The sequence below is a fragment of the Ischnura elegans genome, chromosome 12 (assembly GCF_921293095.1).
Source record: "Ischnura elegans chromosome 12, ioIscEleg1.1, whole genome shotgun sequence".
In the NCBI taxonomy this organism is placed as follows: domain Eukaryota; kingdom Metazoa; phylum Arthropoda; class Insecta; order Odonata; family Coenagrionidae; genus Ischnura; species Ischnura elegans.
This window is the reverse complement of record NC_060257.1, coordinates 71,766,835-71,793,249: the sequence shown is the minus strand read 5'-3', so window position 1 is coordinate 71,793,249 and position 26,415 is coordinate 71,766,835. Positions and strand designations below refer to the sequence as shown.

Below are 26,415 nucleotides of genomic sequence, written 5' to 3'. Positions count from 1 at the left end.
CATGTAATCTGTGCTTTTAATTTTGACTTAATTTTTTTGTTTTGATAATTAATGATTGTTTATCCTGTCCTTAATAAAGTTTCATACGGATGACGGCTGGTCCCGATAACCTTAGTCCTGGTTGAAATATCCAGTGGTTGATGCTATAACTGAAGGGTAGGAGCTGCTTACATTGATGCAGACTGACAAGGAACATTAACGGAGTGTAACGCCCACTTTTGCTTCAAACTTTGCACATTTGTAGATTAATGCAAAAAAATGAAATGTGTGAAATTTCCCGTGCCCTCGTGACCTGTGAGTCGAGATATCAGCGATCAAAGATGCCCGATTCGTCAATTCGCCGCCCGTCAGGGGGAAGGCATGCCGGCAATTGGCCCACTCCTCGGCGGGGCCTCGACCCAGCCGGTGAGCGGCCAGCGATACGATGCGAGCTATATTTCGTCTACGGCGGAGTCTCACGCCCCGGCGAATCGCTGTTTCGTTTTCTGTTAGTCTTTCTGTATTTCCGATTTTACCTGATCCTTATGGAGCATCGGATTGATGGGAAAATTGCTCTGCATTTAGTTATAATATATAGTATCACTTTGAAACGCGGAAACTTCGGAATGATACTATAACCCGGAGTAATTCGCGATAAGAATTTATGCTTCATCTTTCTGCCCGTAAATGCGCAAAGGAAACGAGATAGGGGGCATGTTTCTTTTAAACTTTTAAGGGGAAACCCAAAATAAGCAACACATGGAATACGTCAACAGCCTAGGCCTCTCGGAGACGAGACGGGAAAAACCCCATCCGTATGAATGGACGGGGTCCCTTGCCCTTTGGTGGGAGGTCGGCAAATCTATTGTATTTTTAAAGGGCGTACGTAGATTTTTCGCTTCTGGAAACGGCTGCATCCTCGACCATTTCAGGTACTGTCATAAAATCACCCAAACATTTCCCGTCTCCTCGAACAAAATATAAACACCAGTAGAGACGGAAAACAGCGAGGAATTGGAGTTTTGTCAGTTCTACTTCATCTTTTGGTTTGTTCAGAAGCATACGGTTATCTCCAGCACTCTCTCTGCTCTTGTACTGTGGATTGAGCCAAAACGATCTGATTGCTGTTTTTAATAGTATAATATAGCTTTCAACATCGTTCGGGTAATTATAATGGCTGAGGTGATAAACCCATTGAACGTTTTGAGGTTGATGAGAAGTAAATTTTTGGATACTCTCTCTTTTTCGGAGACCACTGTGGAAGAAATTGATCAGGCGGAAAAGCTCACAGGTAAGTGTTTTATGATAATGAAACGATGAAATTATTATGCTAACAGTCAGTTACTTGCTTCTCTAATTTATTTATAATTATATTGTGTAGTAAAAATATGTTATAATATATGTGTTGCAGCGATATTGAAATCCTGCGCAGAAGATGGTGAATACGATTGGGAGGTCGAAGATGATCTTGTATTTGACGATGACAATGAGAGGATGAGGAAACTGTGGAGGGGTTTGAAGAAAGTAAAGTTTCTCCAACATCTCCTTCTTCTTCAACATCATACGATGTTTCCCCTATGATGAAACCGAGATCAGAACCATCAATGTTCCAAAAAAATGGCAGTTGACTTTTGGAAGTCAGGGAAAAAGGGCAACTTGCGACTAGAGACAGTTCGGCACAACTTCCGCTTCCTAACTAGCCGAACTCAACTTCATCGATATGAGAGGCAGATAATAGAAAGCGGAGCCTTAAATGAAAAGTATAAATCTATCCGAGAAGCTCTTCTCACCCGCTTCAAGACCGCCAAAGAGAATAATCTAGTTGTACATGACCGAGATTTGCGGAGGTGGGCAATTGAGGAAAATAGTCAACTGGATACCCCAATCACAAACTTTAAATGCACTCTTCCGTGGCTTAGGAAGTGGAAGAAGCATAACAACATTGTTTCTCGCAAGGTTACGCGAGTTGTTTCCAAGAAGCATTCCTTGGAACAACAGAGTGTTTCAGAGAAGGCCAGAGAGTTCGTGACGGAGGTTAAGGATTTAATTAGTAATACTGCAAATGGTAGTGTGCAAGTTTTAAATACTGACCAGAGTGGTTTTAAATACTAACCAGAGTGATTTTAAAAAGGAAATGCATTCCGGGCGCACTCTGGAATTTCGAGGGGTGAAAGTGGTGGAATCAGTGGCCCAGAGTTTACATGCAACCACTCATTCTTACACTATTCAACCGACTATTTCAATGGATGGTGAGCTCCTCTCCCCTCTACTTATCTGCTTGCAAGAGAAGGATGGCAAATTCCCCGCACGCGCGGACATTTTTCAAGCCGCCAATGTTCATTGCGTTGCATCAACTTCAGGATTGTTAACCAAAAACATTTTGATGGAAGAGTATTTCGGGCAGGTTCTTTCCCCAGCAATACGTAATGAATGTGTGCTTCTGGTGGATTCCTGGGGCCCCTACAAAGATCAGGAGGCTATAGCAGAAGTGATGCCGGAAGGTAAAAACATTGTAGTGAAGATGATGCCTCCAAAGAGTACAGGATTGATACAAGCGCTAGATGTGTACTTTTTTCGTACGTGGAAAGATTGCCCTTTTGCCCTTTCAGTGGAAATGAACATGGACATTAATCACTTGGATGTGTCCATAGCCTTCCTTAACGGTGATCTTGTGGAGAGTGTACATGAACCAGCCTGAGGGCTTTGTTGTTAAAGGGAAGGAAAACAAAGTGTGCTTGCTGAAACGAGAAATTTATGGTTTAAAACAATCATCAAGAGCATGGTACGAAAGGATAAATTTTATCTTGTCTGAAATGGGGTTTGAAAGATTGGAAAGTGAACCTTGTGTGTATTGTAAAAAGGGCAAATCTATTCTTGTGATCGCTTTGTATGTTGATGACATTTTCATTTTCAGCAATAACTTAAAAGAGAGAGATATGCTAAAATTGAATCTCATGTCCAAATTTGAGATGAAAGATCTAGGTGAGGCAAAGAGTGTGTTGGGCATGAGAGTACAGAGGCAAGATGGTAAAATTATGTTGGACCAGAAGAGATACATAGAAGATGTCTTGAGAAAATTCAATATGTCTGAGTGTAAATTTGTCTGTACACCAATGGAAGTAAGTCATGAGTTGTTCAAAGGTTCTGAGCAACAGTCTGATGAAGTGAGCATATTGCCATATCAACAATTGATTGGGTGTTTGATGTATTTCGCTGTGTGTACTAGGCCAGATATTTTGCATGCTGTTGGAATCCTAAGTAGATACAATACTTGTTTTGGGTTGGAACACTGGAAAAATGCCAAGCGTGTGCTACGATATTTAAAGGGTACATTGAATCATGCCTTAGTGTTCAAGAAAACAGGTGAAAGTGTTGTTGGTTTGGTGGATGCGGACTGGGCTGGTGATAAGTGTGACCGAAAATCCTGCACATCCTCCACTCAGTTTTGGCTTATTTTGTGCAAGGTTGTTGATTATGACTTTGATCCCTTTGTGGTGGCTTTGTTCTGTGGGAATTCTAAACCCCAATCAGCGTCAATTTTCTTGAAGGACTTTGAGAACTCTGAGTTCTTGAACAAAGGATTTGTATTTGAAGAAACTGAGTATAGTGTGCATATATATGCTTTAATTTGTGATGCCCCTGCTACAGCCTTTATTAAGTACAGGGTTCCATGGAGCCATACAGGGTTCCAAGGATGTGAGCGGTGCTCTCAAAAGGGGAGGGCAGGTTAATTATCGAATGGTGTTTCCTGAGACGAACGTTCAATTAAGAACCGATGCATCTTTTATGGACTTGGTGGACAAAAACCACCACATTACTGAAACTCCTCTGGCACTTATTCCCTCCTTGGGTCTCGTCTCTCAAGTCCCCCTGGACTATATGCACCTGGTGTGCTTAGGTGTTACTCCACGTCTCATTGCACATTGGACAAAAGGTTCTAATAAAACCAGAATTAGTCCTGCAGGGAGAAGTGCAATATCAGAAAGGCTCTGTTGTTTGGCTAGAAATACTCCTTCTGAAATTTTTCGGAGGCCAAGGGGTTTAGATGCCATGGATCACTGGAAAGCAACAGAATACAGGACCTTCCTTCTGTACACAGGGCCCGTTGCTTTGAAGAAAGTGTTACCGAAAGAGCTTTATGACCATATTTTGATCCTCCATGTTGCCATAAGGCTGCTATGCTCAAAAGACACTGCAACTTCTCATTGCCAATATACAAAGGAGTTGCGTAAGTCTTTTGTTACTCACATGCCCTGTTTGTATGGGGCTGATTCCGTTGTGTACAACATCCACAACCTCCTGCACATAGCTGATGATGTGGAAGTATTGAGAGGCCCTCTGGATGACTACAGTTGCTTCCCTTTTGAAAATTATTTAAGAAAGTTGAAGAAGATGGTAAGAACTCCCAACAATCCTCTGGCCCTAGTTTCTAGGAGATTATTGGAGTCCAGCTCTGTTACAGTTCGTAAAGCCAGTCAAATCCAAGTATTTGGGACAGGTGTTAGTGACATGGGCACAACAGTTACAGATGTGTGTGTGGGCTCCTGGAGGTATTCCAGTGTGAAGGAGAAGGATTCTTTTGTTTTGTTGGAAGATGGTAGGGCTATGAAAATACATTCAATAGTGATAGACTGGGTAGGTGAAGAGGAGATCCAAGAAAACATGTTTTCTTTCAAAGGATATGCCTTGCAGCAGAGTTATGATTTTTATAATTATCCTTGCGAATCTTCAAATATTAACATTTTTATGGCTGGAGATTTATCTAAGATATTGGTGCAATTTAATTAAATTGACATTAAGAGGATTTTTTTTGCTATCCCTGAAAATGGTGATTATGTACTGTATCCTCTCCTCCATTCATGACTCCAAATTTCATAATCCTTTAGTTGAAATAATTTGGCCAAAATGGACATGGGAAAGAAGTTTGCAGTGGTAGAGTTCCGGGATGACATGGTGGAGGTAATTCCCAGTGGCTGGGTTATGGAGGACAGGAACCATGTTCTTTGGCCTTCTACATTTTCAAAAAGGAGACAAGAAAAGGCCGTAATGGGTTGTATGCAGCCAAAGGAAGACTGGGCTCAATGGCCTGTCAAAAGAATATTTGCTACAAGTGTTAAGATACATGCAAAGCATTTCTCTGCTGTTAATATTTCCTTTTTGCAAGTTTGATATAGTGTGAAATTAAGTGACCACGTCTACTGGGTCCATATTGGATGAATTATTTTGTTCATGTTGTTCCAATATGTATTACAGCTTCCCAAGTGTTAAAATGCCTGGCAAAGTTGACGTACGAAGTGCAGCATATGAGGAAAGAGTTGCTTGCCATGAAAAATTCTCATAAATGTGCATGCAACGGAAGCAGTTCTCCAACCCCAGAGTTAAAGTCAACTTTGCCCCTCTCGACTGAAGAAGAGGTGCCCATCATATGTGATGAGGTCAAGGAGGAAATGGCCATGGATGCTTTGGTAATGTTTGTGATATATTAATTTGCTTTCAGTGCCACTTGCATAAATCACATCAGAATTGCGATGCTTTCAACCACTAATTCTAAAATCAATCTCTTTTCTGCAGGTCAATACTTTATCTGTTGCTGGAGGAGATACCCTGGTGAAAGTAGTGGGTAACATAATGAGAAAATTGATGACAAATGATCTGGCCAAAGTATATAGTGCCTGTGGAAAGAAGGGGAAGAAGAGTCGTGTGGCACTTCCTGTGTACAAGGCAATTGAAAGTGAGCAAATTACATAAAATTCCCTTTTTCGGAAGGCTTAGGATTTCTATATCTGTTCTTGCATGAAATTAATCATTTATGCCTTGAGTTCCATTTGGGTGACGTGTAATATGATAACATTTACAGTTAACAATTAGGTGTAAAATAACTTAATTGAATTTATCATGTTTGATGACAGGGAAGAGATGTAGTGTTTGGCTTTACTGTCCCACACCCCTTGCTTGTAAATATGTAATAACCTTTTCACTAAAAGAAAAATCTGAAGAACTATATATTGTTTATTAATATTATTTTTAAGTGTTCCATTTTCGGAGCACTAAGGTTATCCACTACCTCCCAGAATAGTAGGCTTTCCTTTTGATTCATCTTCAGTCATAGGATTTTCAAAAGGGTAAAGACTTCAAATAGAATAGCTAATGTTAACTTGAGTTAACTGTAATAATGCTGGAGTAACTGTTCCTGAATATGGCTCCTAAATTTAGCATGTTCTTATGTGGAAAAATGTTTAACTTTTTCTTTGGGGAATGGTCCACATGTTTTTCTATATTTTTTACCTTTCTCTCTAAGTATGTAGTCAGCAAATGGTAGTACTTCAACCACATTCTGCTCTGTTAACTACCTCAAGTGTTAGGTAGGGGATGACTTTATCATCATAATTTTCAATGAAAGACTCAGGAAATCTTTTGTGATTTGTTGTTTTGAGTTAGTGAATGATAAGTAACTAAATGCTTCCATTAATGTACTGAAGTATGCCTAGGGGTGGTTATAATTGCTCTGATAATTTTTTGTCTTCACGCCCATTAATCTATTTTCTAGACCAGCTATGTATATCCTTGTCTCCTCTTTGTGAACCCTCTTCAGAGTTCATGCTCAGATCTATCTTCCTACCAGGTGCAGTGAGGAAAAACATTGTTGGTGCCACGGACTGTGATGTCAGGGCCAAAGTCAGCCGGTACCTTGCCTGTGCTATGGACCGTGAGGGGGGAGAAAGGAAAGGAGATGATTTCCTCAATAAAATCGCTTGTACTATGCAATTAAATTTAATTTTTAGTTACTTGATTCGTGATATCTCTCCTGTGCTGTGAACCGTGAGGGGGGAGAAAGGAAAGAAGATGATTGGCTCAATAAAATCATTTAAGATATGCCATTAAATTTCATTTTTAGTTATTTGATTCATTGACGCATACACCATCCCAATGACTTTCATGGTAATTAAATTTTGTTGCTACTCTATTCATGCTTTCAAGACCAGAACATACAAATTCTTGAAGTTTTATGAGTTTTTAGAATTCATAAAATGCTTCTAACTTGAAATTTATTTACTGATGAGTGTAAGCTTGAGTGCACCCAACTCTTACTCATTCAACTATGTGGTATAGCTATTAATATTTTGTGCACTCACGGTTTTGAAAGTGGTGCAATTGCATTGGTGGATTAAAGGAAGCCTTCCTACCTTACACCTTGCCAAATGCATATTTTTATGCAGCTATATTCTTTGATGCATCGATTTGGAATTCATAAGTTTGTTGGTTGTTTAATTATGTGCGATAAATATCACTTTGACATCGGCTTCTTAAGTCCTTTTTATATCATATTATAGTCGGGTAAGATATCTTTTAAATGTCAGTTATATATCACTGTGGTGGAGCTCTTACAAGGAACATTCACGAAGTGTCCTCCGCCGATTTCGTTCAAATTTGGTAGGATGGTAGTGTTCCATAATTAATGGAAATTTGCAAAATTTCCCGTGCCCTTAAGTCCTGTGAGGTGAGATATCTGCATCCAAAGTTGCGCGCCGGCCACCCTTTTTGAGGCGAGGGGCCCCTCACTCACGGGCCGGCAGCGAGGAGTCCCTGCCGGCAAGCGCTAGTGGGAAGGCCTGCGGGCGGTCCGGGCGTCAGAGGTCTACTTACTATCTTCCCACAGACGAAAGAAGCGGTGGGTGATCGGAGGACTAAACGATGGCCAATGTTTTCGAGAAATTTTTGAATAGCTCAAATTTGTACACATATCCTTGCTGGCTCCTGCTTCTAGTCAAGATTTTCAGAAAGGTTTGAGAGGAGTACGACCCATTCGTATTCCATACAGCCGACGATCTCGATGGATGGTGAACTTCTCTCTCCTTTATTTAATTGCCTGCAGGAGAAAGGTGGAATTTTTCCAAAAAATGTTTCTGTGTTTGAAGCTCCAAATCTTCGTCGTGGCTTCTAATTCCGGTTTGTTGACGAAACCCATTTTGCTTGAAGAGTATTTTGGTAAAGTGCTGTTTCCAAATTAAAAAAAGGACACAATTCTCTTGGTGGACTCGTGGAGTGCGTTTAATGATAGAGAAGGAATTCTTTCAACGAAGACAGGATCATTTCAATTTGAAATACAACAAATACCGCCCAAAACTACAGGCATCATACAGCCGTTGGATGTGTATTTTTTCCGTATGTGGAAGAATTTTGTGAGAAAATTCTCCGTGTGTTGCTGGACCAAATAGACTTAAATTTATTTCAAAGAAATAATATTTTCTAACTTCAATCTCTGACTCACAATTCTCCGCTCCTTTGTTCAAAAACTTCATTCGCTATTCCTGGTTTCGAGCGGGATACACGAATGAAAGACCAGAAGTGCATTTTGCACCTGTTGATTATTGTTTCGATAGTTATATTATGAAAGATAGATGTGATATTATAGTTGAACAACAAGGGTGCAACTTTTTGACACTCATCAGATGCGCAATCTGTGCAAACAAATGCTGTTTTCACCATTTTTTCAATGAACATCACAACTGTGAAAAATAAAATACTATAGAGCGCCATTTTTTGTTATTATTTTATCTATGGAATAGATGATTGATTCATAATTATTTTGAGTATCAATGTTTTCACCATTTTTCGCTGAAAAAATTAGAAAAATTAATGCCCTTTTCCACTTCTGAATGGGATTTCATTGTTTAAATTATTTATTTTCATTGCGGACAGTTTTTGGGTGAATTTTTTCCTTGCGTAGTATGCATTTAAAATTAGAGCGGAAAACTTTTGAGCGGATTTTTTTATGGCTGGGATTCATTTAAGAGCTCCGCAAGGGAGAAACTTCCACGAGGTTCATAGTTCAGGACTCGATAAACAGTTAGAGATGAAGACGGAGGGGGACGGAATACATTATTTGAAAGTGATCGGAAGTCTTTGAATCAAATCACTTATAGGAAATTCGGGTATCGTCACTTTATTTGGTTAATGGCAGCTTTTAAATAACAGAATGTTGGTAAATTCTTCCAGAAAGAGAAAAAAAGAGTGGCCTGTGCTAAAGGTAGGGTTTTTTGTCTATTCCTTCACGGGGCGAGGGTAAACGATTGGGTTTTTCCTGAAGCTAAAAGGAATATTATCAAATATGGCTTGGGGATATTAGAAGGTCAAGACATTATTTGTGGGAGTCCTTGAGGGTGGGGTAAACTGTGAACATGAGGGAAACATTTGAAAGGAAGCGGGCGCCTTCTCATTGTGCGTTTTTATGTTTCCCGTCCCAAACTGCAAAAAAGACCGAAGGGAGAGCCCCCGCGGCATTGGGTCAGTCGCTACTGGTCGGACCCAAGCTAATGAGTGCCGATGGTCTTCGACTGTTCGGCATTGTCACAGTGACGAAAACGGATTTCAATCCACCTAGAGTGTAAAATCTGGCCCATGAGTACGTAGTTCCTCGCCATTGTGCGTAAATAATATCAATGGACTCAAAAGAGAATGAGAAAAAAGTTGAGACATTCTTAATGCACCGGCATTCACTGTGACATTAGAGGAAATTAATATGTCGTAGACGACCCGTGGTGTCGGTTCACAGCAAAAGGAGACCTTACCGGTCTTCGGTCGGTCTTTTTCCGGTCTTCAAGCGATGACGGTACTCCTTGCCTGATGTTAAATACGTGAAGGAATATAGGATGCGGTCATCTAATTATTTGTTACTCCGAAAATTCTTGGAGGCGCCTTCTCCCAAAAGTCATGTGGAGTGTTTCTTTTTTCCTACAACACTAATTGTTTAAGTTTATCATTTACTTAATACGCAAATCTGCATGCAGCAAAAATGCTATTGGCGATGCAAAGATTACCGCAGCGCCCCTAGCGGCCGCGCCTGGAATCACTCTAACTCAGACACACTATATCCTTTGCCGTATTTACTGCATGTGTTTCAACGTGAAAAGCGTGAGAAGACGGTAATTTGTTGAAGATGTTTTCGGTTGTGGACGCCAATGAAAGCAACCTCGGGGTTTAAGAGGCCCATGCGTGAGGGAGAAGAAGTTTTAAATGCTGGCCTTGTGATTTCGGTGAGGAAAAGGGAGGAAAAAGAGTCGGTGGTTCATGTGCAGGCTTTGGTCCTTCGCACCTCGGGCCTGACTTCTGAGCATCCGTATTCCGTGGATTTGTGGATTGATTTATCTCAGAATTACGGGGATCGGTTATCGAGGGATTAGAGTTTATAGTGTGGCTGTATTGTTGAGTAACTTTTTAGTACTAGCGCATCATTAACCTCCTTTATACACCTCAGGTGCCCCTGGTAGTGAAATATCTATGTTTTACTCGGGGATTAGAGTGGATGAAGGACTTTCGTTCTGTACTTCCCAGTCCTCCTCCTCTGCGTCTTAGGACTGTCATATCATTAGCAGTCTCTTGAGCAACCCCCCTTTCGAGGTGATTTCGAATGTGGAAGCTCTCACCCAGAGAAAACTCCAAAGTGTGAATGCAGTTCTGCTGGAATTTTATGAGCAAAATGTTACCGTGACCCAAGACCAAGTGGCTTCGCTCTTGGCAACCCCGCAGAGGACTGATTCTTGGTTCAAAGGCAGAAATATGTCTATCCCAGCATCTAAGGCATACAGCCAGTTCACTTATGCGGTAAATCCTAAAGCTAACTGGAAAAAACCTTATGCAGATTTGTACTACAGCAAGTTTACTGGTAACAAGTACACAGATAGATGCAACAAACTTGAAACTATCGAGAAAGAGGTATGAGGAGCTTGAGGGTTGTCAGGTGGTGGAGTCAGGACTTCTAGTCCGTCCAGAAATTCCTTGAGTGAGAGCAAGTTTGGATGGAACAGCTTTGATTGATGGCAGGTTAGTAAGAAATGTTGAAATTAAGACAATTGAGGATGGTGAGACTTTGACGGCAGCTGAGTTTTTGGATCAAAGAGCAGTGAAGACCTTGGACAACAATGTAAATTTGAAGAAGAATACTGACCATTTTGCCCAAGTTCAAATAGGTATGGCTTTGAGTGGCATTCCAGACTGTGATTACATTGTGTATTCTCAGGCTGGTAATGATTATCTTAAAGTACGTGTTCCTTTACATTCAGATTATGTGTTCAATCTCTTAAGTAGATTGTGTGATGTTTATTTTGATCATTTTCTTCGTCTAATGATGGAGGATATTATGCTAATTCTTAAGCCTCTCTTGAGGTGCTTTTTCCTTCACTTTTTTTCTCCTGACATTAGTCATAGAACTGATTTTTTAAATGCAAACTGAGTCAACTTATGTTTACATGTTTGTTTTTCAGTTCTAGTGTTTGTCATTGTGTTTTTTTTGTTTTCTTGAACTATTTGATTTGTCCAGAAATATTGTCTTCACCTAGTTTTTTTTATCTTGCTCAACTGTGATGTTATAGTCTATGTATTTTGATGTGCCAGTATTAAATTACCAGTGTGAATTTTTATTTTCAATGTTTTACTATTATATTTTGCATTTTACCAATGTTTTTGAATCCGTAATGCCAAAGTAACTTTATTTTATGTATCTGATCACAAAATAAACTATGATTTCTTTTGTAACTGCTTCATTTATGTTTTCCTCTCTCAAAAGCAGTGCCTGTGGTGAAGTACATGGTTGACAGCTCCAAATGTAAGTTAATATAACACAAAAGAAGGAGAAAAGACAAATGTTGATAAACAGTTCTCAGATAAAAAGTTCTCAGTTCTTATTCACAGATCAATCTCTCTAGTCACAAACACAATACTTGTGTGTAATAGCATTACATGAACTTGTCAATATTCATGATTGGAGGTCCAAAATTAGTTAGTACTCGCACAATAAGAAGAATTTCATCAGCATATGGGAGTAGCGTCCATTATATTGGGCCCAGTATCAGTTTCATATGCCCGCAGGACTCACTCAACATGACCTCACTCTCTCAACATGACCTCTAGCTCTGGCAGCTGTTTCAAGAGCTGAGTTTCCTTAGATAACTGACTTTTCTTCTGCAGAAATTGAGAGCGGATGAGTCTTAAATTTCTTTGCAAGAGAGGACAATCTTACTTATACACCTGCAAAATTACATTACTTCAAGAAAATAAATTCAAAAATATCTTACCAGACGACACTCATTTTCAATTCTGTATTCTTTGTCCAACATCACTCCATCTTGGTAGTCTAATCTGTCCAACACGCAGCTATCAGTGACAATAAACTTGTCCGAGGCTCGTCCGCCATATAAAGAACTTATCTCAGTTATTAGTCCAGATGGGGCAATGCCAAGATTGACCTTCGCAGTGTGACCTCTCTGGTACTGGGAATACGTTAAAATTCTACATTTCAGACACTTGCATTTTTCTATAGGAATTCCCATGCAATCCAGAACAAACCTGATGAACTTGTATTTTGAAAATGATGATGGTAGGTTGGCTCAGATCGTTGCTTGATCAGGCCAGGGTATCACTGACTTCAACACGCGTGCTAGTAAAGGACATGTGTGCTTAAAATAATTCATGGTTGGACACTCGTTTTCCCATCTTCAGTACTATAACCCACTTTTGCCGTAAACTTTCTTCCTTCGGAAAATAATGGAAGCTTACTTCGGGTGCATTATAACTTGAGCACTGTGGAACGCTGCAGTACGTGGTGTTTCTAGAGTTTTTCTGGGAGTGCGGCACATACAAATAATCGCGGTCCATGATTTCCGCAACGTAAACAAAGCTACGAGCAACGAATGTGTCTGAGTTAGAGTGGTTCCAGGCGCGGCCGCCAGGGGCGCTGGGGAGAATCTTTGCATCGCCAATAGCGTTAAATTCGCTATGAGTAACATTAATTTTGCCCTTTACGACATTTCGAGTAGATAAACATCGCAATTTATGGCAGGGGTAAATTCCCTGCAGGCGTATACAGAATACGTATCTTTTGAACTACATTTATTATTTTTTATGGAAATTTATCAATCGGTCACGGGAAAATTATCTGCATTTATCATTTATGAATTCTAGGGAAACTGGGCTATGGTGATTGTCAATCTTGGATGCCTTAAAAATCCATAATTTCTATCTTTCCTCCGCTTCTTGTCAGCGAGAGGATGGTAGACCACTGACGCCCGGACCGCCCGCAGGCCTTCCCACTAGCGCTTGCCGGCAGGGACGCCGCTGCCGGCTCGTGAGTGAGGGGCCCCTCGCCTCAAAAAGGGTGGCCGGCGCGTAACTTTGGATGCAGATATCTCGGCTCAATGGGCTTAAGGGCACGGGAAATTTTGCAAATTCCCATTAATTATGGAACACTACCATCCTACCAATTTTGAACGAAATCGGCGTAGGACACTTCGTGAATGTTCCTGTTAGTTGAGAGCGCCCTCACCACGGAAAGCTACCTGGTTGAGGTCATTGCCCTGGGACCCTGAGGTCCCCGCCGCTGCCGCCAGGGTAAGCGAAGCCTAGCGCCAGGAAGGCGCCGAGGAGAGGGACGCTGACGATAAGGCGAGTTCCTCTCCCCAACCAGTGGCCCCACCCCCAATGCCACCTCCCAGCTCCGGGAGCACTTTCAAGGCCTGAGCCCTCGACCAGCAGCACGCCATGGCACACGGCATGCCTTCATCTTTAAGGACCTACCATCAACATCTCACGTTTTTGTGCGTCATGACGCAAGTCACGGTGCCCTTCAGGCCCCTTACAATGGTCCATACAAGGTCCTACAGCGGGATGGTAAAACATACAAAGTGCGTTTGCCAAACCGTGATGCTAACATTGTCATTGACCGCTTGAAACCTGCCTACATCATCTCTGAGGAGCCAATCATCCCTGAGGAAAGGAGCGAAATCCTCATCCCGACCACCAGGACGCAGTCATCAGCGCAGATGTTGCCATCTCGTAGCATCCCACCAGCTGATGACCCAACTATTACACCTGCAGCTCACAGGGCAACGCATACGTTGCCTAGCGGCCGCCCTAAGAGACGCGTCCGTTTCCCGCAGCATCTGTTGGATTACCACCTCTAACCTTCTCCAATTTTTTTTTCTCCTCCACATATTTACCAATTTTCTGCTTTTTCTTTCTTTTTCTTCTTCACTGCCAGGGGGGTGATGTGGTGGAGCTCATAGTTGAGAGCGCCCTCACCACGGCAAGCTACCTGGTTGAGGTCATTGCCCTGGGACCCTGAGGTCCCCGCCGCTGCCGCCAGGGTACGCGAAGCCTAGCGCCAGGAAGGCGCCGAGGAGAGGGACGCTCACGAGAAGGCGAGAGAGGAGGACTTCCGCGTGTCGAGAGATCTTTATCGCTCAAAATCGGAATAAACGTGGTCGAATATACTTTCGTGTATTAATTGAGGCGAGGTTAATATCGCACAACCCTAACCCCCCTTAATCACTTTGACATCGGCTTCTTAATCCTTTTATATCATATTATAGTCGGGAAAGATATCTTTTTAATGTCAGTTATATATCACTTTGATATCAGTAGCATATGTCACTTATATATCGGCAAATGTTATCATTTTTGACCAAATGCCTATATCGGCAGGCGATATCATTTTGACTAATACGTGATTTTTAATGATGTAAAAGTGATATCAAGCTGATATCAGTATGCTGCTGGGGTTACTATTCATTTTATGATCAATGAAAGTATACCTCAACCAGCCAACCAATACTGTTTACAGGTCAAAGCTGCAGTGGGAAAAATTTTGAATTTTTTCAGGCAAGACATCATAAGGTATAAAAACTGAACTTAGAAACAAATGCTACAAGACACAAAAATAAGCGAGGGCGGTTTGAAAAGTTCTCAGAATGCAATGGAAAAAATCTTACATCACTGAAACTTATTTTATTTTTCAACGTAGTCTCCTTGTAGAGTACTACATTTGGTCCAACGATGTTCTAGTGCCAAGCCATATAAAAAAAGAGATTTATCCACGCCTGCAAAATAGTTGTCAACTTCGGCTATCAGTTCTTCATTTGAAGTGAATCATTTTATCCGCCAAGTCCACCATGAAAACATTTCAGTTTTGGTAAGAGATGGAAGTCTGACGGAGGCACATCAGGTGAAAAGAGCGGAAGTGGCAACAATTAATACCATAGTTCGTGTTATTTTGCCACGGCGACAGCACATGTGTGCAGGCGCTCAATGTATTGACGGAAGATGATTTTCTTCCTTGCTAAACCTGGCCTTTTTCGCGTACATTTTGTTGCAATTAGTCCAAGAGGTTAGCATAGTATTCTCTAGTAATTGTTTGCCTAGTTGGGAGACAACCTACAATCAGAATCCCCTTTACATCCCAGAACAAAGATGCCATGACCTTTCTAATCGAAAGAATCGTCTTTGCTTTCTCAGGTGATGGATAATCATGTTTCATCAGCTTTGGCTGTGTTTTTGTCTCTGGGGAATAGTAATGCAGGGGAAGTTTCATCTTTGGTCACAAACCGGCGCAAAAAAACTTGTTCGTTTTCCCTAATACGGGTCAAACATTTTTCCGATATGTCCATTCTCATGCGTTTTTGACCCAGCGCTAAAAGTCGCAGCACTCATTTTGCGGATCATTTTTTCATTTGTAATTTTCAGTTAAAATATAATATACCCTTTTGGATGACATCTGGAAAGAAAAAGCAATTTCACCCACTTTCAATCGGCGATCCTCCATTACCATTTTGTGCACTTTTGCAATGATTTCTGGAGTAGTGACACTTCTTGGGCGACCTTTGAGCGGACCACCATCCGACCAAATTTAAATTCATTTTTCCTCTTGGCAACAGTTGACTATGAAGGAGTAGAGTCCCCAAGTGTATTCTGGAAATGGGCATGAATGTCGTTTGCTTTCATACCTATTTTTACGAAGTACTTGATCACTGCACGAATATCGATTTTTTCCATCTTCGCAAATCACTATGCGGGAACAAGAAAAAACCCACGTCACAGCCACAGTTCTTTTACACGAGCATTGACGTGGCATGTGTTTACAGCGAACAGTCCTCTGGATATCGCGTGAAAAGTGCGTTGCACTAGTCGTGGTGATTCCGAGAACTTTTCAAACCACCCTCGTACAACAAGAATAAATTGAAAAAAATAAAGACATATAAAAGGTATCAGTAGGGATAATGGGCTAGCAATAAAGATAGCCAAAGACAATGTATTTTGATGATCAGAGCACATTTCAATGTCATTATACAATTCTTCCTTGACAGTTTATGATGCCACATGTAACAGCAACAACCATATCTGTTTCGCTGATGGCATTGTGAGATATGCAAGCATGGGGCACAAGATACCTAAATTCCCTTAACCTCCTAATAACTCGCTCCACATGTATTCTCAAAGCAGCTATTTGCTTTGTCTCCCTCACCTGCGTGGAGTTTAGCACCTCACCTGAGGCAACTCTTGTGGGTCTTACCACAGATACATACACTAGATTGGCAGTGCCTATGTTTTCCTCACGGTGGCGCTGAAGCCGGCCGGCAGAAACATTTTGCGCAGAAAGCCATCTTGCCTTCACCGACCGCTACTCGAGTGCCATTAACACCCGTGTATTAGAGAGGCTACTTTTCCTGCTTTTGGAGCTTTTTAAAAGAAGAATGGTGAACCACTGCGTTGTATGGGGGTGCACTTTTAAGTACACTTCGAGGAAAAAAGTTCCTGGGGGTGAAAATATATCTCTACACGCGCAAGTAATAGATATAAGGAAAGAATGGTTTGCGTTAAGTAATGTCTCCGCTTCCATCTCACACCGCATGAAAATTTTTTCCAATGCCTCTTTTTCAACGTATCGCCACGAAATGTATATCACGTGAAGTGCAGGTTATGGTCTACCTTTTTAAATTTATTGCTGGCAAAATTCACATAGTTGTAGAAATAGCATCAGGAAACTGTGGCACCTAATTTTTGCTGAAATACAAAATGTTCTCGAAAACAAATTCTAAAGGTGTGTGACGGAAGCGGATATTTACCGGAGTTTCTGAAAGCGATATCATTTCAAATGCGATAGCTTCATATCTCTAGCATCGGTAATTAATAACATGTGCTATCTCGGTCTCTACCTTCGTGTTTTGATGACGGAATCATCATGATGATTATTCAATTGTGTTTTTTGTGATTATTGCAGTGACTATATTGATCAACAGTTCATTTAATTGTTGATATTTTGTGATACCTGCCTCTCTGATTTTCTGAAAAACCGTCATTAAACGTTGCTGCCTAAATAGGCATAATGAAGTGTTCCTTGCACAAAAGTAATCGTCAGGTATCAATAAAAACATTATCATCATTATTATTATTATACGGACAAAAGCACTAATAATGCAAGCTTCCTAACCTACGAAGTAATGACCATATGCCTGCCCCAGAAAATAAATATCTGCGGCTGGGCGACGCGGCGTTCCGTATTTACAAGCAGAGGGATTATGCGCTCTCGCTCGAACATGAAGTAATTCTGGGACAGGGAACTTGAAAAACGAAGGGCATTTGAGAAGAGACTAAGAGATGCGCACAATGCCGGTGAAAGCAGGTGGAGGCGGCATCAGTGCCCGTGCACGGTCTTCTCTAGAAGGGCAAAAGGGAAGCGTTGAGGGAACTGGCTTGCTCGCTAATGGTAAATATCCTGGAGAATATGGGCAGGGTCATACACGGAGTTAGGAGAGGCAGCTTCTGCAGAAGGTCTCAAACAAAGGCGACGATGATATACGTCTTCGTCTACTATCAAACCTACTTAGTTCGCCTCTTTTTAGAGCACCCTTCCTATGTCTTTTAGGTTTTCCTTTAGGTTCAACTATAGTTACCAACTACCGCTTATGCATCATCTACAAAAGCTATCAGATGAATCTTACGTAGAAAACTTACTCCACAAAGTGTACTACTGGTTTTCTTTAGCACCTTTTCCAGTATTTAATTTAAAAGTAATGGAGAATTTGCATCCTCAAGTAGAAATTTTTCCCTTGAAACAGAACTGATTCTGGGCTGAAAAAAGAAAGCTGGGTGGGGAAACTGCCTTGAAACAACCTGCAGGTTCCGCGGCGAAAAGGATTTGCCCACAATAAATCATGCTTTCAACACCCTTTCAAATAATCTGTGGGTGAAGCAGAGAAGGCAGATCTGAGGACTGTGTAACCTCACTTCACTGCCTTGGCCTCAACAAGAAAAAGGTCACTCAACTGAAACTATGATGCTATTCTCCCTTGCAAGTCCATTGCTTTTGAACTGATTCTCCCTTGCTGCATGAGTGCTTGACTGACACTGGACTGGACAGCTGGCTCAGGCCAGGCCACCTTTATGACTCCACTGCATCTACCTTGTTAAATATCTATACTGCCCTGCCGCAGAGCTGCTGCATGTGGGCATCCCCTCTCCCTCATGAATTTGAACTGCTTCTCCCTTGCTGCACATGTGCTCCACTGACACTAAACTGGAGTGTTAGCTGAGGCCAGGCCATATAAACACTTAATTTTTATCAAAACGAAAAAGCAAAACTGCCAAGTGTTTTGCACAAATGCCATTGGCTAGATACAAATAAAGGATGAACCACAAGTTCCGTAATAATTGACCTTTTTAGTGATTTGTTCTTAAATATCAAATTCATGCTTCGTAAACAGCATTTTTGCTTTCACACAAACAGCAGCAGTGAAATTTTTCTAAGTCCAGAGAATCCAAGATGGCGTTGGGCGCAATAAAATAATGACAACACGCTATGCGCACGGAAATGAAAGAATGAAAATAATGATATAAACTATTAATTAACCTTTAACATAAAATTGTACATCACCAAATACACCAATAGAAGCAGTGTCTGGGGTTAACGTTAAATTGCTTTCACAAAATACAATTAAACGATCTTCAGGTTTAAATTTCATACACCTCTTAGATGTTAATACATTCGAAGGAAAGGTTTTACAATGCTCCTTCTGATAAGGTTGAAAATTATTCATTTGAATAGTTTTATAACACAAAACATCAGATACAGGAAAACTCTCCAGGCCACCAATATTCATTGTTACATTATTAGGTATTCTTGCAAAGCAAATAGTGAGCCAATATGAACCTTGTACATTGTGATCATTACCAACAGCAAAAGTAAACTTAAAACCGAAAAGGGTGCCAATGGTACCAGCAACCCAAACATTAACAGCTTCAGCATGATTGGCCTTCAACCCACACAGCACATCGCTGCTAAAGGACGTCCGCTGCGCATCCTCCGCGTCCTCTCAGTGTCCGCGGATTTTCAGGACAGCCAGAGGACAACCGCTGGCTGTCCTGGCCATCCGTCCGCACACTGTACTATTCGGATGTCCACCGGATGTCCAGGTAGTGTCCCGTTTGTACGAAGGTTTTAAGCAGTACACTAGCAAATTCATATTCAGCGATAAAATTGTATCACATACGCCCAAATTTCCTAAACACTCGTGAATTAATATATGACACAGTAGTCATTTCGTATCTGGATACGCCGGAGACAAAGATTCATATCCGGTGTGGGACTATTTTCTTTCGCGGATGGGGCCATAGCCACCTAGAAAGAGGGCCCGCGGAAGGATCGCCCAGTATCGCCGTTGGAGATTAAGTTGTTAACGTTACGTTTCACCGTATTCCATGGATTTTTGTGGTTAAGTTGGTGAAAATTAGAGTTTTTGTGAATAGTGAAGTTTCCGTTATTCTTTAGTTTCATTCGGTGGGCTTCAGAAACTTTCTTTGTGAGGCATTTTTGTTAAAATGCCTTTTTCGTGTGTGGTGCCGGTATGCGAAGGAAACTCCTGGAGGACTAGACCCAAAGTTCAAGTTTTTAGCTTTCCTATAGATGTTGGGTTGAATAAGAAGTGTATTTGGGCGATAAGAAGAGACAATTTCACCCCTACGAAAAACATTAAGGTATGTACCCTTTCTCCCTGAAATTCTTTGGACGTAATTTCTAGTTAGAAGTGGCTTCGAGATGTTGATGAATGACTCGGGACTGAAAGTGCTGATTTTAAATATTTTAGCGGCAATTCATTTGAAAATTCTTGCATTTTAGTTGTCTTTTTTGTATTCTGTCGTTCGGTTCTGTCGTGCAACAAAGCTCAATGAACATTGCTCAATGAAAAATGTTCTTAATTATATAACATGCATTACTAATATATTAATATTTATAACTTTCATATTTAAATATATAATGTATTAATATTTTTACTTAAAATCTTCTTTTTTAAGAAGAATGATGTGCGCCAACAACATGGCCAAAACCCGCGCCAAGAAATTTAAATCTCCCGGCACGAAGAGCGACCACGTGGACCCTCCCCCTAACTCCCCTCGCGTCACCGTCCACCCCCCACGCCAAGGAGAAGGGGCGGACGGGTTGACGTCACCGGGCCACGTAGCCGGGAAGCCCGAATCTCCCCTCACTTCTCCTCACTCCCCTTTCCACCCACGCCAACGTCGCAGGGACTTTCTCTTTTCCCCTACCCCGGGCCCCAAGACGAACGCTCATTGGCTAGCAGCAGGGCCCAGCCTGGAATATAAGGGGGGCCCCAGGGCCCGAAAAGACAAAGTGTAGACGGGCAGCGATCGAGGATCATCGAGGGAGACTTCGCCGAGAGGATCACCGAGGAGCAGCTCATCGAGGGACAGCGGCAAGGAGGCGAGCGTACCGTCGACGACCCGCGTCAAGGAGATAGGACAACACCCGCCAAGGAGGTTCCGTCCGAGGAAGCGCTTGCCGCAACCGAGGACAGCCGCCAAGGCGTGCCAAGGAGGGAGAGTCCTTCTCGGGCTAACCCACCTACCACCAATCTCCATTGCTTAAGGTCCTTTTAACCCTTTGACTACCAACGGGACATATATGTCCCACAAAGGAGTATTGAGATACCAATGGGGCAAAAGCTTTGGAAAAACCCATATGTTTTTGTCCCAATGGTTGTTTTGGTACCAATTGTTATTTAGGTTGAATTTCCGGCAACAGGTAGCAGCATCTACCTTACTTTAGTGAAATACCTTTTGGTCGTCACCCGTTAGCTCTCCAGTGAACTTACGCTCGTACTGAATATTCTTTATTTTGTAAAGTTATACTTCTCATTTTTATAGTATGCACATATCATAATCATTTGACAGCATTCATTTTACGTGAAGAATTATCAATTTCGCATCCACTGAAATTAGAGTGGCATTTATGAATATATTTTACTGTACAACATGTCATTATGGGAACTCTACATGTCAGTGTGCATCTGTATCTTCTAATCGAGTACCAGTGTGCAACTATATCTTCCTTCCCGACTCCTCTATCCATTTGGTAAGTAAGCTTTCGCTAATATTTGCTGATGTAGTACCTAACCTATGGATAAATTTTCTGTTTTGATTCATGTATTTTCTCTGCACCAGGTTTTACCAGCTAAAGGATCGTGTGGACATCACAAAACGTATTCTTCTCCTGTGATTTCAGCCCATGTTCATTTCATGGTAAATGAAAACCTTATATGATTTATATTGTTTTTATCATCATGAATGTTTTTTTACACAAATTTTAACTCTCTTTCAGATCATTGAATGCTATCCAGTGTTTTTCCTTTGTTGCCCTTTTGACCTATGTCAAAAGTTCAGTGTATGCAGTTCATCTCAACCCGCAAGAGTAAGTAAAGAAGAATATATTGTAATAATTTCACAATATCCAATTTTATAATCAACAGAATTTTTTTATTTTTAGACGTGAAAAATGAGCAATAAAAGGAAATATTCTGAAGCAGAGCTTTGCCAAATACTGGATGAATCTGAAGAAGAATATTTTTCGGACGACTCATCAGATGGGGAATATCAGCCCGAACATGAAAGTAGTACAGAGAGTGATAGTGACTGCTCTGGAGTGAGTCAGGATGCTGAGGACAGTTCGTTAGAAGCTCATGGTGTCAATCTCCTGCACGGGGTGAGTGGCGATGAGGTTCCTTATCCGGCTTCATCTAAAAAAAAGGTTTCTAGTGAAATATGCTGGTCTCCACCGAAGGTATTATTTATTCCTAGACACACTGTGACATTACATCGTAGAACAGCCTCATTATGCAACTTGGATATGTCATCTGACGAAATGGCATACTTTCTAAAAGTGTTTCCTCGAAGTTTGATCATTTTTATCAGCCAGTGTACTAACAAACGTTTGGATATATTACGCAAGAAGAAAAATTTGGTCAATCTCTGTGAAACTGATCCAGGGGAGATATTGTTAGTTCTTGGATGCATGCTCGTGATGAGCTACAATAAAGTTCCAAGCATTTCGGACTATTGGTCGCATAATCCTTCCTTGGGAAATGAGGCAATCAAAGGAGCCATTTCACGAAACAGGTTTCAACTGCTTATATCAAAGCTCTACTTCACAGATCCTGAGCAACCTGCCAGCTCCTCAAAGACATACTATATTGATGAGGTAATATCTTGCCTAAAACATACATTTTCCAAGGCTAGAGATGAAAGCCCCTACCAGAGCATTGACGAATCTATGACGAAATTCAAGGGCAGGTCAGCTCTAAAGCAATATCTTCCCCTCAAGCCTATAAAACGAGGAATAAAAATTTGGGAGCGCTGTGATGCAATGACTGGATATGCATATGATTTGAATGTATACTCTGGCAAGGAATTGGGACAAGACCTACCGGAGAGTTCCACTCTGGGGGAAAGAGTTGTCTTATCTCTAACAAAAACAATCAGAAATCCAGATGTTACTCTTGTTTTTGATAGGTTTTTCACGAGCGTGCATCTACTAAATAGTATTCAATATCCAGCAGTAGGTACTGCTATTAGTACAAGAAAAAATATGCCGAAATTTCAAGGGAAATTGAAAAGAGGGGAATTCGAATTTCTTACAAATCACCAACGAACAATGGCAGCCCGGTGGCAGGATAGCAAAGAAGTAACTGTTCTCAGTAATTGCCATGATGCAACAGTGAATACAGCAAACCGAAAGCAAAAGGATGGAAGAAAAGTAAAGGTAGACTGTCCAGAATTAATTTGCTTCTATAATAAATACATGGGAGGAGTAGATCTTTCAGACCAGAAGGTGGGCGTGTATGACTTCGATAGGCGATCTAATAAGTGGTGGAAAAAAGTATTTTATAAGGTACTTATGTTAGCAGTGGTAAATTCATGGATTTTGTATATGGACACAACCAAAAAGGATGTAAGGCTATTGCAGTTCATCGTGCCTTTGGCAGAAAAAATGATGGCAATGGGTAAGGAACAAAGCAAAGTAAAACGGAAGCGATGCAGAGGCAGACCATCAAAAATAGCAAAGCTTATGCTGAACGTCGGTGACCACCTTCCCGTTGAGGGAAATACAAGGAGACGGTGCATGAGATGTGCACAGAACAAAGTAGAAAAGAGAACAAAAACTCTGTGCACAATGTGTCAAGTGCCACTCTGTAGACAATGTTTCACTTCCTATCACACATAGCAATTGTATTCCCGGTTTACTCTGTCTTTTGAAACTTATAAATGTAATTCCCTTTTCAGTGACTACAATATAATTAGAACTGACATTGTCTGCTGAAACTATTGAGCATTTTTGGATATAATGAATATTTGTTTTATGTGTACCAGTATAATTACTTTCAATCATTTCCTCTTATTTGTAACAAAATTGTTATGTTGATATTTGAAAGAGATTTGTGGGAGTATCTTTCAGCTTTGAGTATCAATCTACAAAAAAAACATCAAGATGTATAGCTAATAAATACTTTGAAAACATCATGGTGTTTTTGCTTTTAGAATGGATTGTTACGGGAATATACAGCCAAAAATCTAACGACCATTGGGACGCATGCATCCCACCCTCTAAGACCAGTGGGACACATATGTCCCACCCTGTAAGACCAGTGGGACACATATGTCCCACGCCGTAATACCAGTGGGACACATATGTCCCACCCCTCCATCTCCGCCCCCCCTGATCAAAAGTTCATAATATTGAATGAATATCTTCATTGGAGTAAACAAATCGAAAATATAATGAAAAAGAGCAAGAAATATAAAGGAAAAAAAAGGTAGTCAAAGGGTTAAGGGCCTACACAGTCGGTCCGACCGACTAACCTTCTTCCACAGGGGACAAGAGCCAGGACCGACCGAGGAAGGAGGACAACACCGCCACCAAGGGAAACCGCCTGAGGAAGCGCTAGTCGCGACCGAAGGCTACGAGCCAAGGACCGGACAGGGAAGGAAGACCACCAGTCTAAGGACCAGACTAGGAAGGAAGGAAGTCCTCCACCAGGAGGAGGGAGGCAGCCTATTCTCCTTTGCTTAAGGTCCTTTTAAGGGCCTATACGGTCGGTCCTACCGACTAACCTTCTTCCACAGGGGACAAGAGACAGGACCAACCAAGGAAGGAGGACAACACCGCCACCAAAGGAAACCGCCTGAGGAAGCGCTAGTCGCGACCGAAGGCTAGGAGCCAAGGACCGGACCAGGAAGGAAGACCACCAACCCAAGGACCGGACTAGGAAGGAAGGAAGTCCACCACCAGGAGGAGGGAGTCACCACCGGCCTCTCCCCGGCTACTTGGTCCTCTTCGGGGCCATTTTCTCTCCTGTCTCTTTTAGGCCAGTGCAAGGAACTTTCTGCGGGCCCTACGGGTAACCCAAAGTTTGCACCCTTGTGACTGCAGGGGCATTCCCCCGCCCGGGGGAACTAGTATCTGCCCAAGTGAAGTCTGCTAGTGGAGAGGGTTCGGTCCTCCAATCGCCGGCTGGTACACGCAAAACCTCTCATCCGATCTACCCCGACGCACTCGTCGGCCATAGAGTGAGAGTCCCTGACTTCCGAGGCATTGCACGCTAACGCACTCGTTGGCAGCCGAAGGAAACTCCCCATCACAAACACATACGGCGCCCACGTAACGTGCGGTGGGTTCTCCAGCCGTGGGGCAGCTCATCGTCGGGGCTTCTCTGCTTGTCTGCGGGCAAGTAGTCCAATAGGCACACTGGGGTAGGGGGGACAACACAGCGCTAGGCGGCCCTCCCCCGTCAGGGGGGGACCGGACACCAGGGCCTTCAGCCACCCAAACCGAAAAAGGACCCAAAGAGGGCCTTTTACGGACTTAAACTCTTCGAATCTAAGCGCGCTCTCAGAAGAGGACCATCGTGTGGGAGTTGGCATAAGAGCCTCTCTCCAGCAGTAAGTCCGCGGTTGGTTCGCTAGTTCACTTAGTTTATTTCTTCTCTTCCGGACTTAGTCAATTTTTACTTCACTTGGACTTAGTTTATTTTCCTCTCTCCGGACTTAGTCAATTTCGAGCTTGGGCACTTAGCCCATTTTTCACCTCCGGACTTAGTCAATTTTTAACTTCACTTAGACTTAGTTTATTTTCTTCTCTCCGGACTTAGTCAATTTTTAACTTCACTTGGACTTAGTTTATTTTCTTCTCCCCGGACTTAGTCAATTTTAACGTCACTTGGACTTAGTTTATTTTCTTCTCCCCGGACTTAGTCAATTATTAACTTCACTTGGACTTAGTTTGTTTTCCTCTCTCCGGACTTAGTCACCTTCCAGCTTGGGCACTTAGCCCATTCTTTCACCTCCGGACTTAGTCAATTTTTAACTTCACTTGGACTCAGTTTATTTCTTCTCCCCGGACTTAGTCAATTTTAACTTCACTTGGACTTAGTTTATTTTCTTCTCTCCGGACTTAGTCAATTCTCGAATCTTGGTCACTTAGTTTATTTACTACACCTTTGGACTTAGGCACTTCGGCCTTCGTCAACACTTAGCCTCCTTTAACTTCTCTTCCGGACGTAGTCAACTTTCGAACTTGGGCACTTAGTTTCCTTTACTTCATTTAGTCACTTCGGCCTTCGTCAGCCCTTAGCTTCATTTAACCTCTTCTTGGACTTTCCAACTTCATTTAGCCTTTACTACTACCTGCACTAGCGAACTAAGTACTCCGCAAGGTTAAAACCGAAAGGCATAAGAGCCTTTGACGGTTAAGTGTACCGGGCATTAGAGCCCACAGCGCTCCCCAACTGGTTAGGGCGGAAGGGGTATAAGAGCCCCTTTCCTATCATCTAATCTAACACCAGCCAATTGTTCATTGCTCACTCCATTTAGTTCCACCCCAAACTTTATTCAACCTTTCATTCTACACGTAACAACACTCTTAGTGCATATCTATAACTACAGTCTTGCTACCATATTCACACCGTTTCATCCTTGACTTTACTTAAAGCAACGCACTTGGCGACTTGTTGATAAAAAACTTCACTCTACCAATTAATTAAATCACTTGTCTACGTACCACAGCAACTTGCTTTTAACTTCACTTGTTCATTTCGTGTCCTCTTTAAAAGTAGCACTGTACCTACTAGCCGCGTCACGGCGACCGCCATCAAAAGAACCGCCTATCGGCCACTTTCTTAGGACTGCCCCGCCTCCCGGGGACCAGACACCGACAACGGGCCTGGGCAAGCCTAGGGATGGACCGACTCCCTCGCCCAAACTCCCGCATCCGCCGCCCAAGCTCCCTACGGGGTTATGCCCTGAGGTCGCACGGGCCACCAC

General features: G+C 42.0%; 1 protein-coding gene across 1 annotated transcript; it reads left to right on the top strand.

Moving 5' to 3' along the window:
* The first annotated feature begins 20,666 nt into the window (after positions 1-20,666).
* On the top strand, positions 20,667-24,578 carry LOC124168710 (piggyBac transposable element-derived protein 4-like). Its single transcript, XM_046546976.1, has 3 exons — positions 20,667-21,342; positions 21,422-22,927; positions 24,462-24,578. Exons 2-3 carry the CDS (start codon positions 21,596-21,598, stop codon positions 24,576-24,578), a joined length of 1,449 nt encoding a protein of 482 aa, XP_046402932.1. The 5' UTR covers positions 20,667-21,342; positions 21,422-21,595.
* Positions 24,579-26,415: the final 1,837 nt, after the last annotated feature.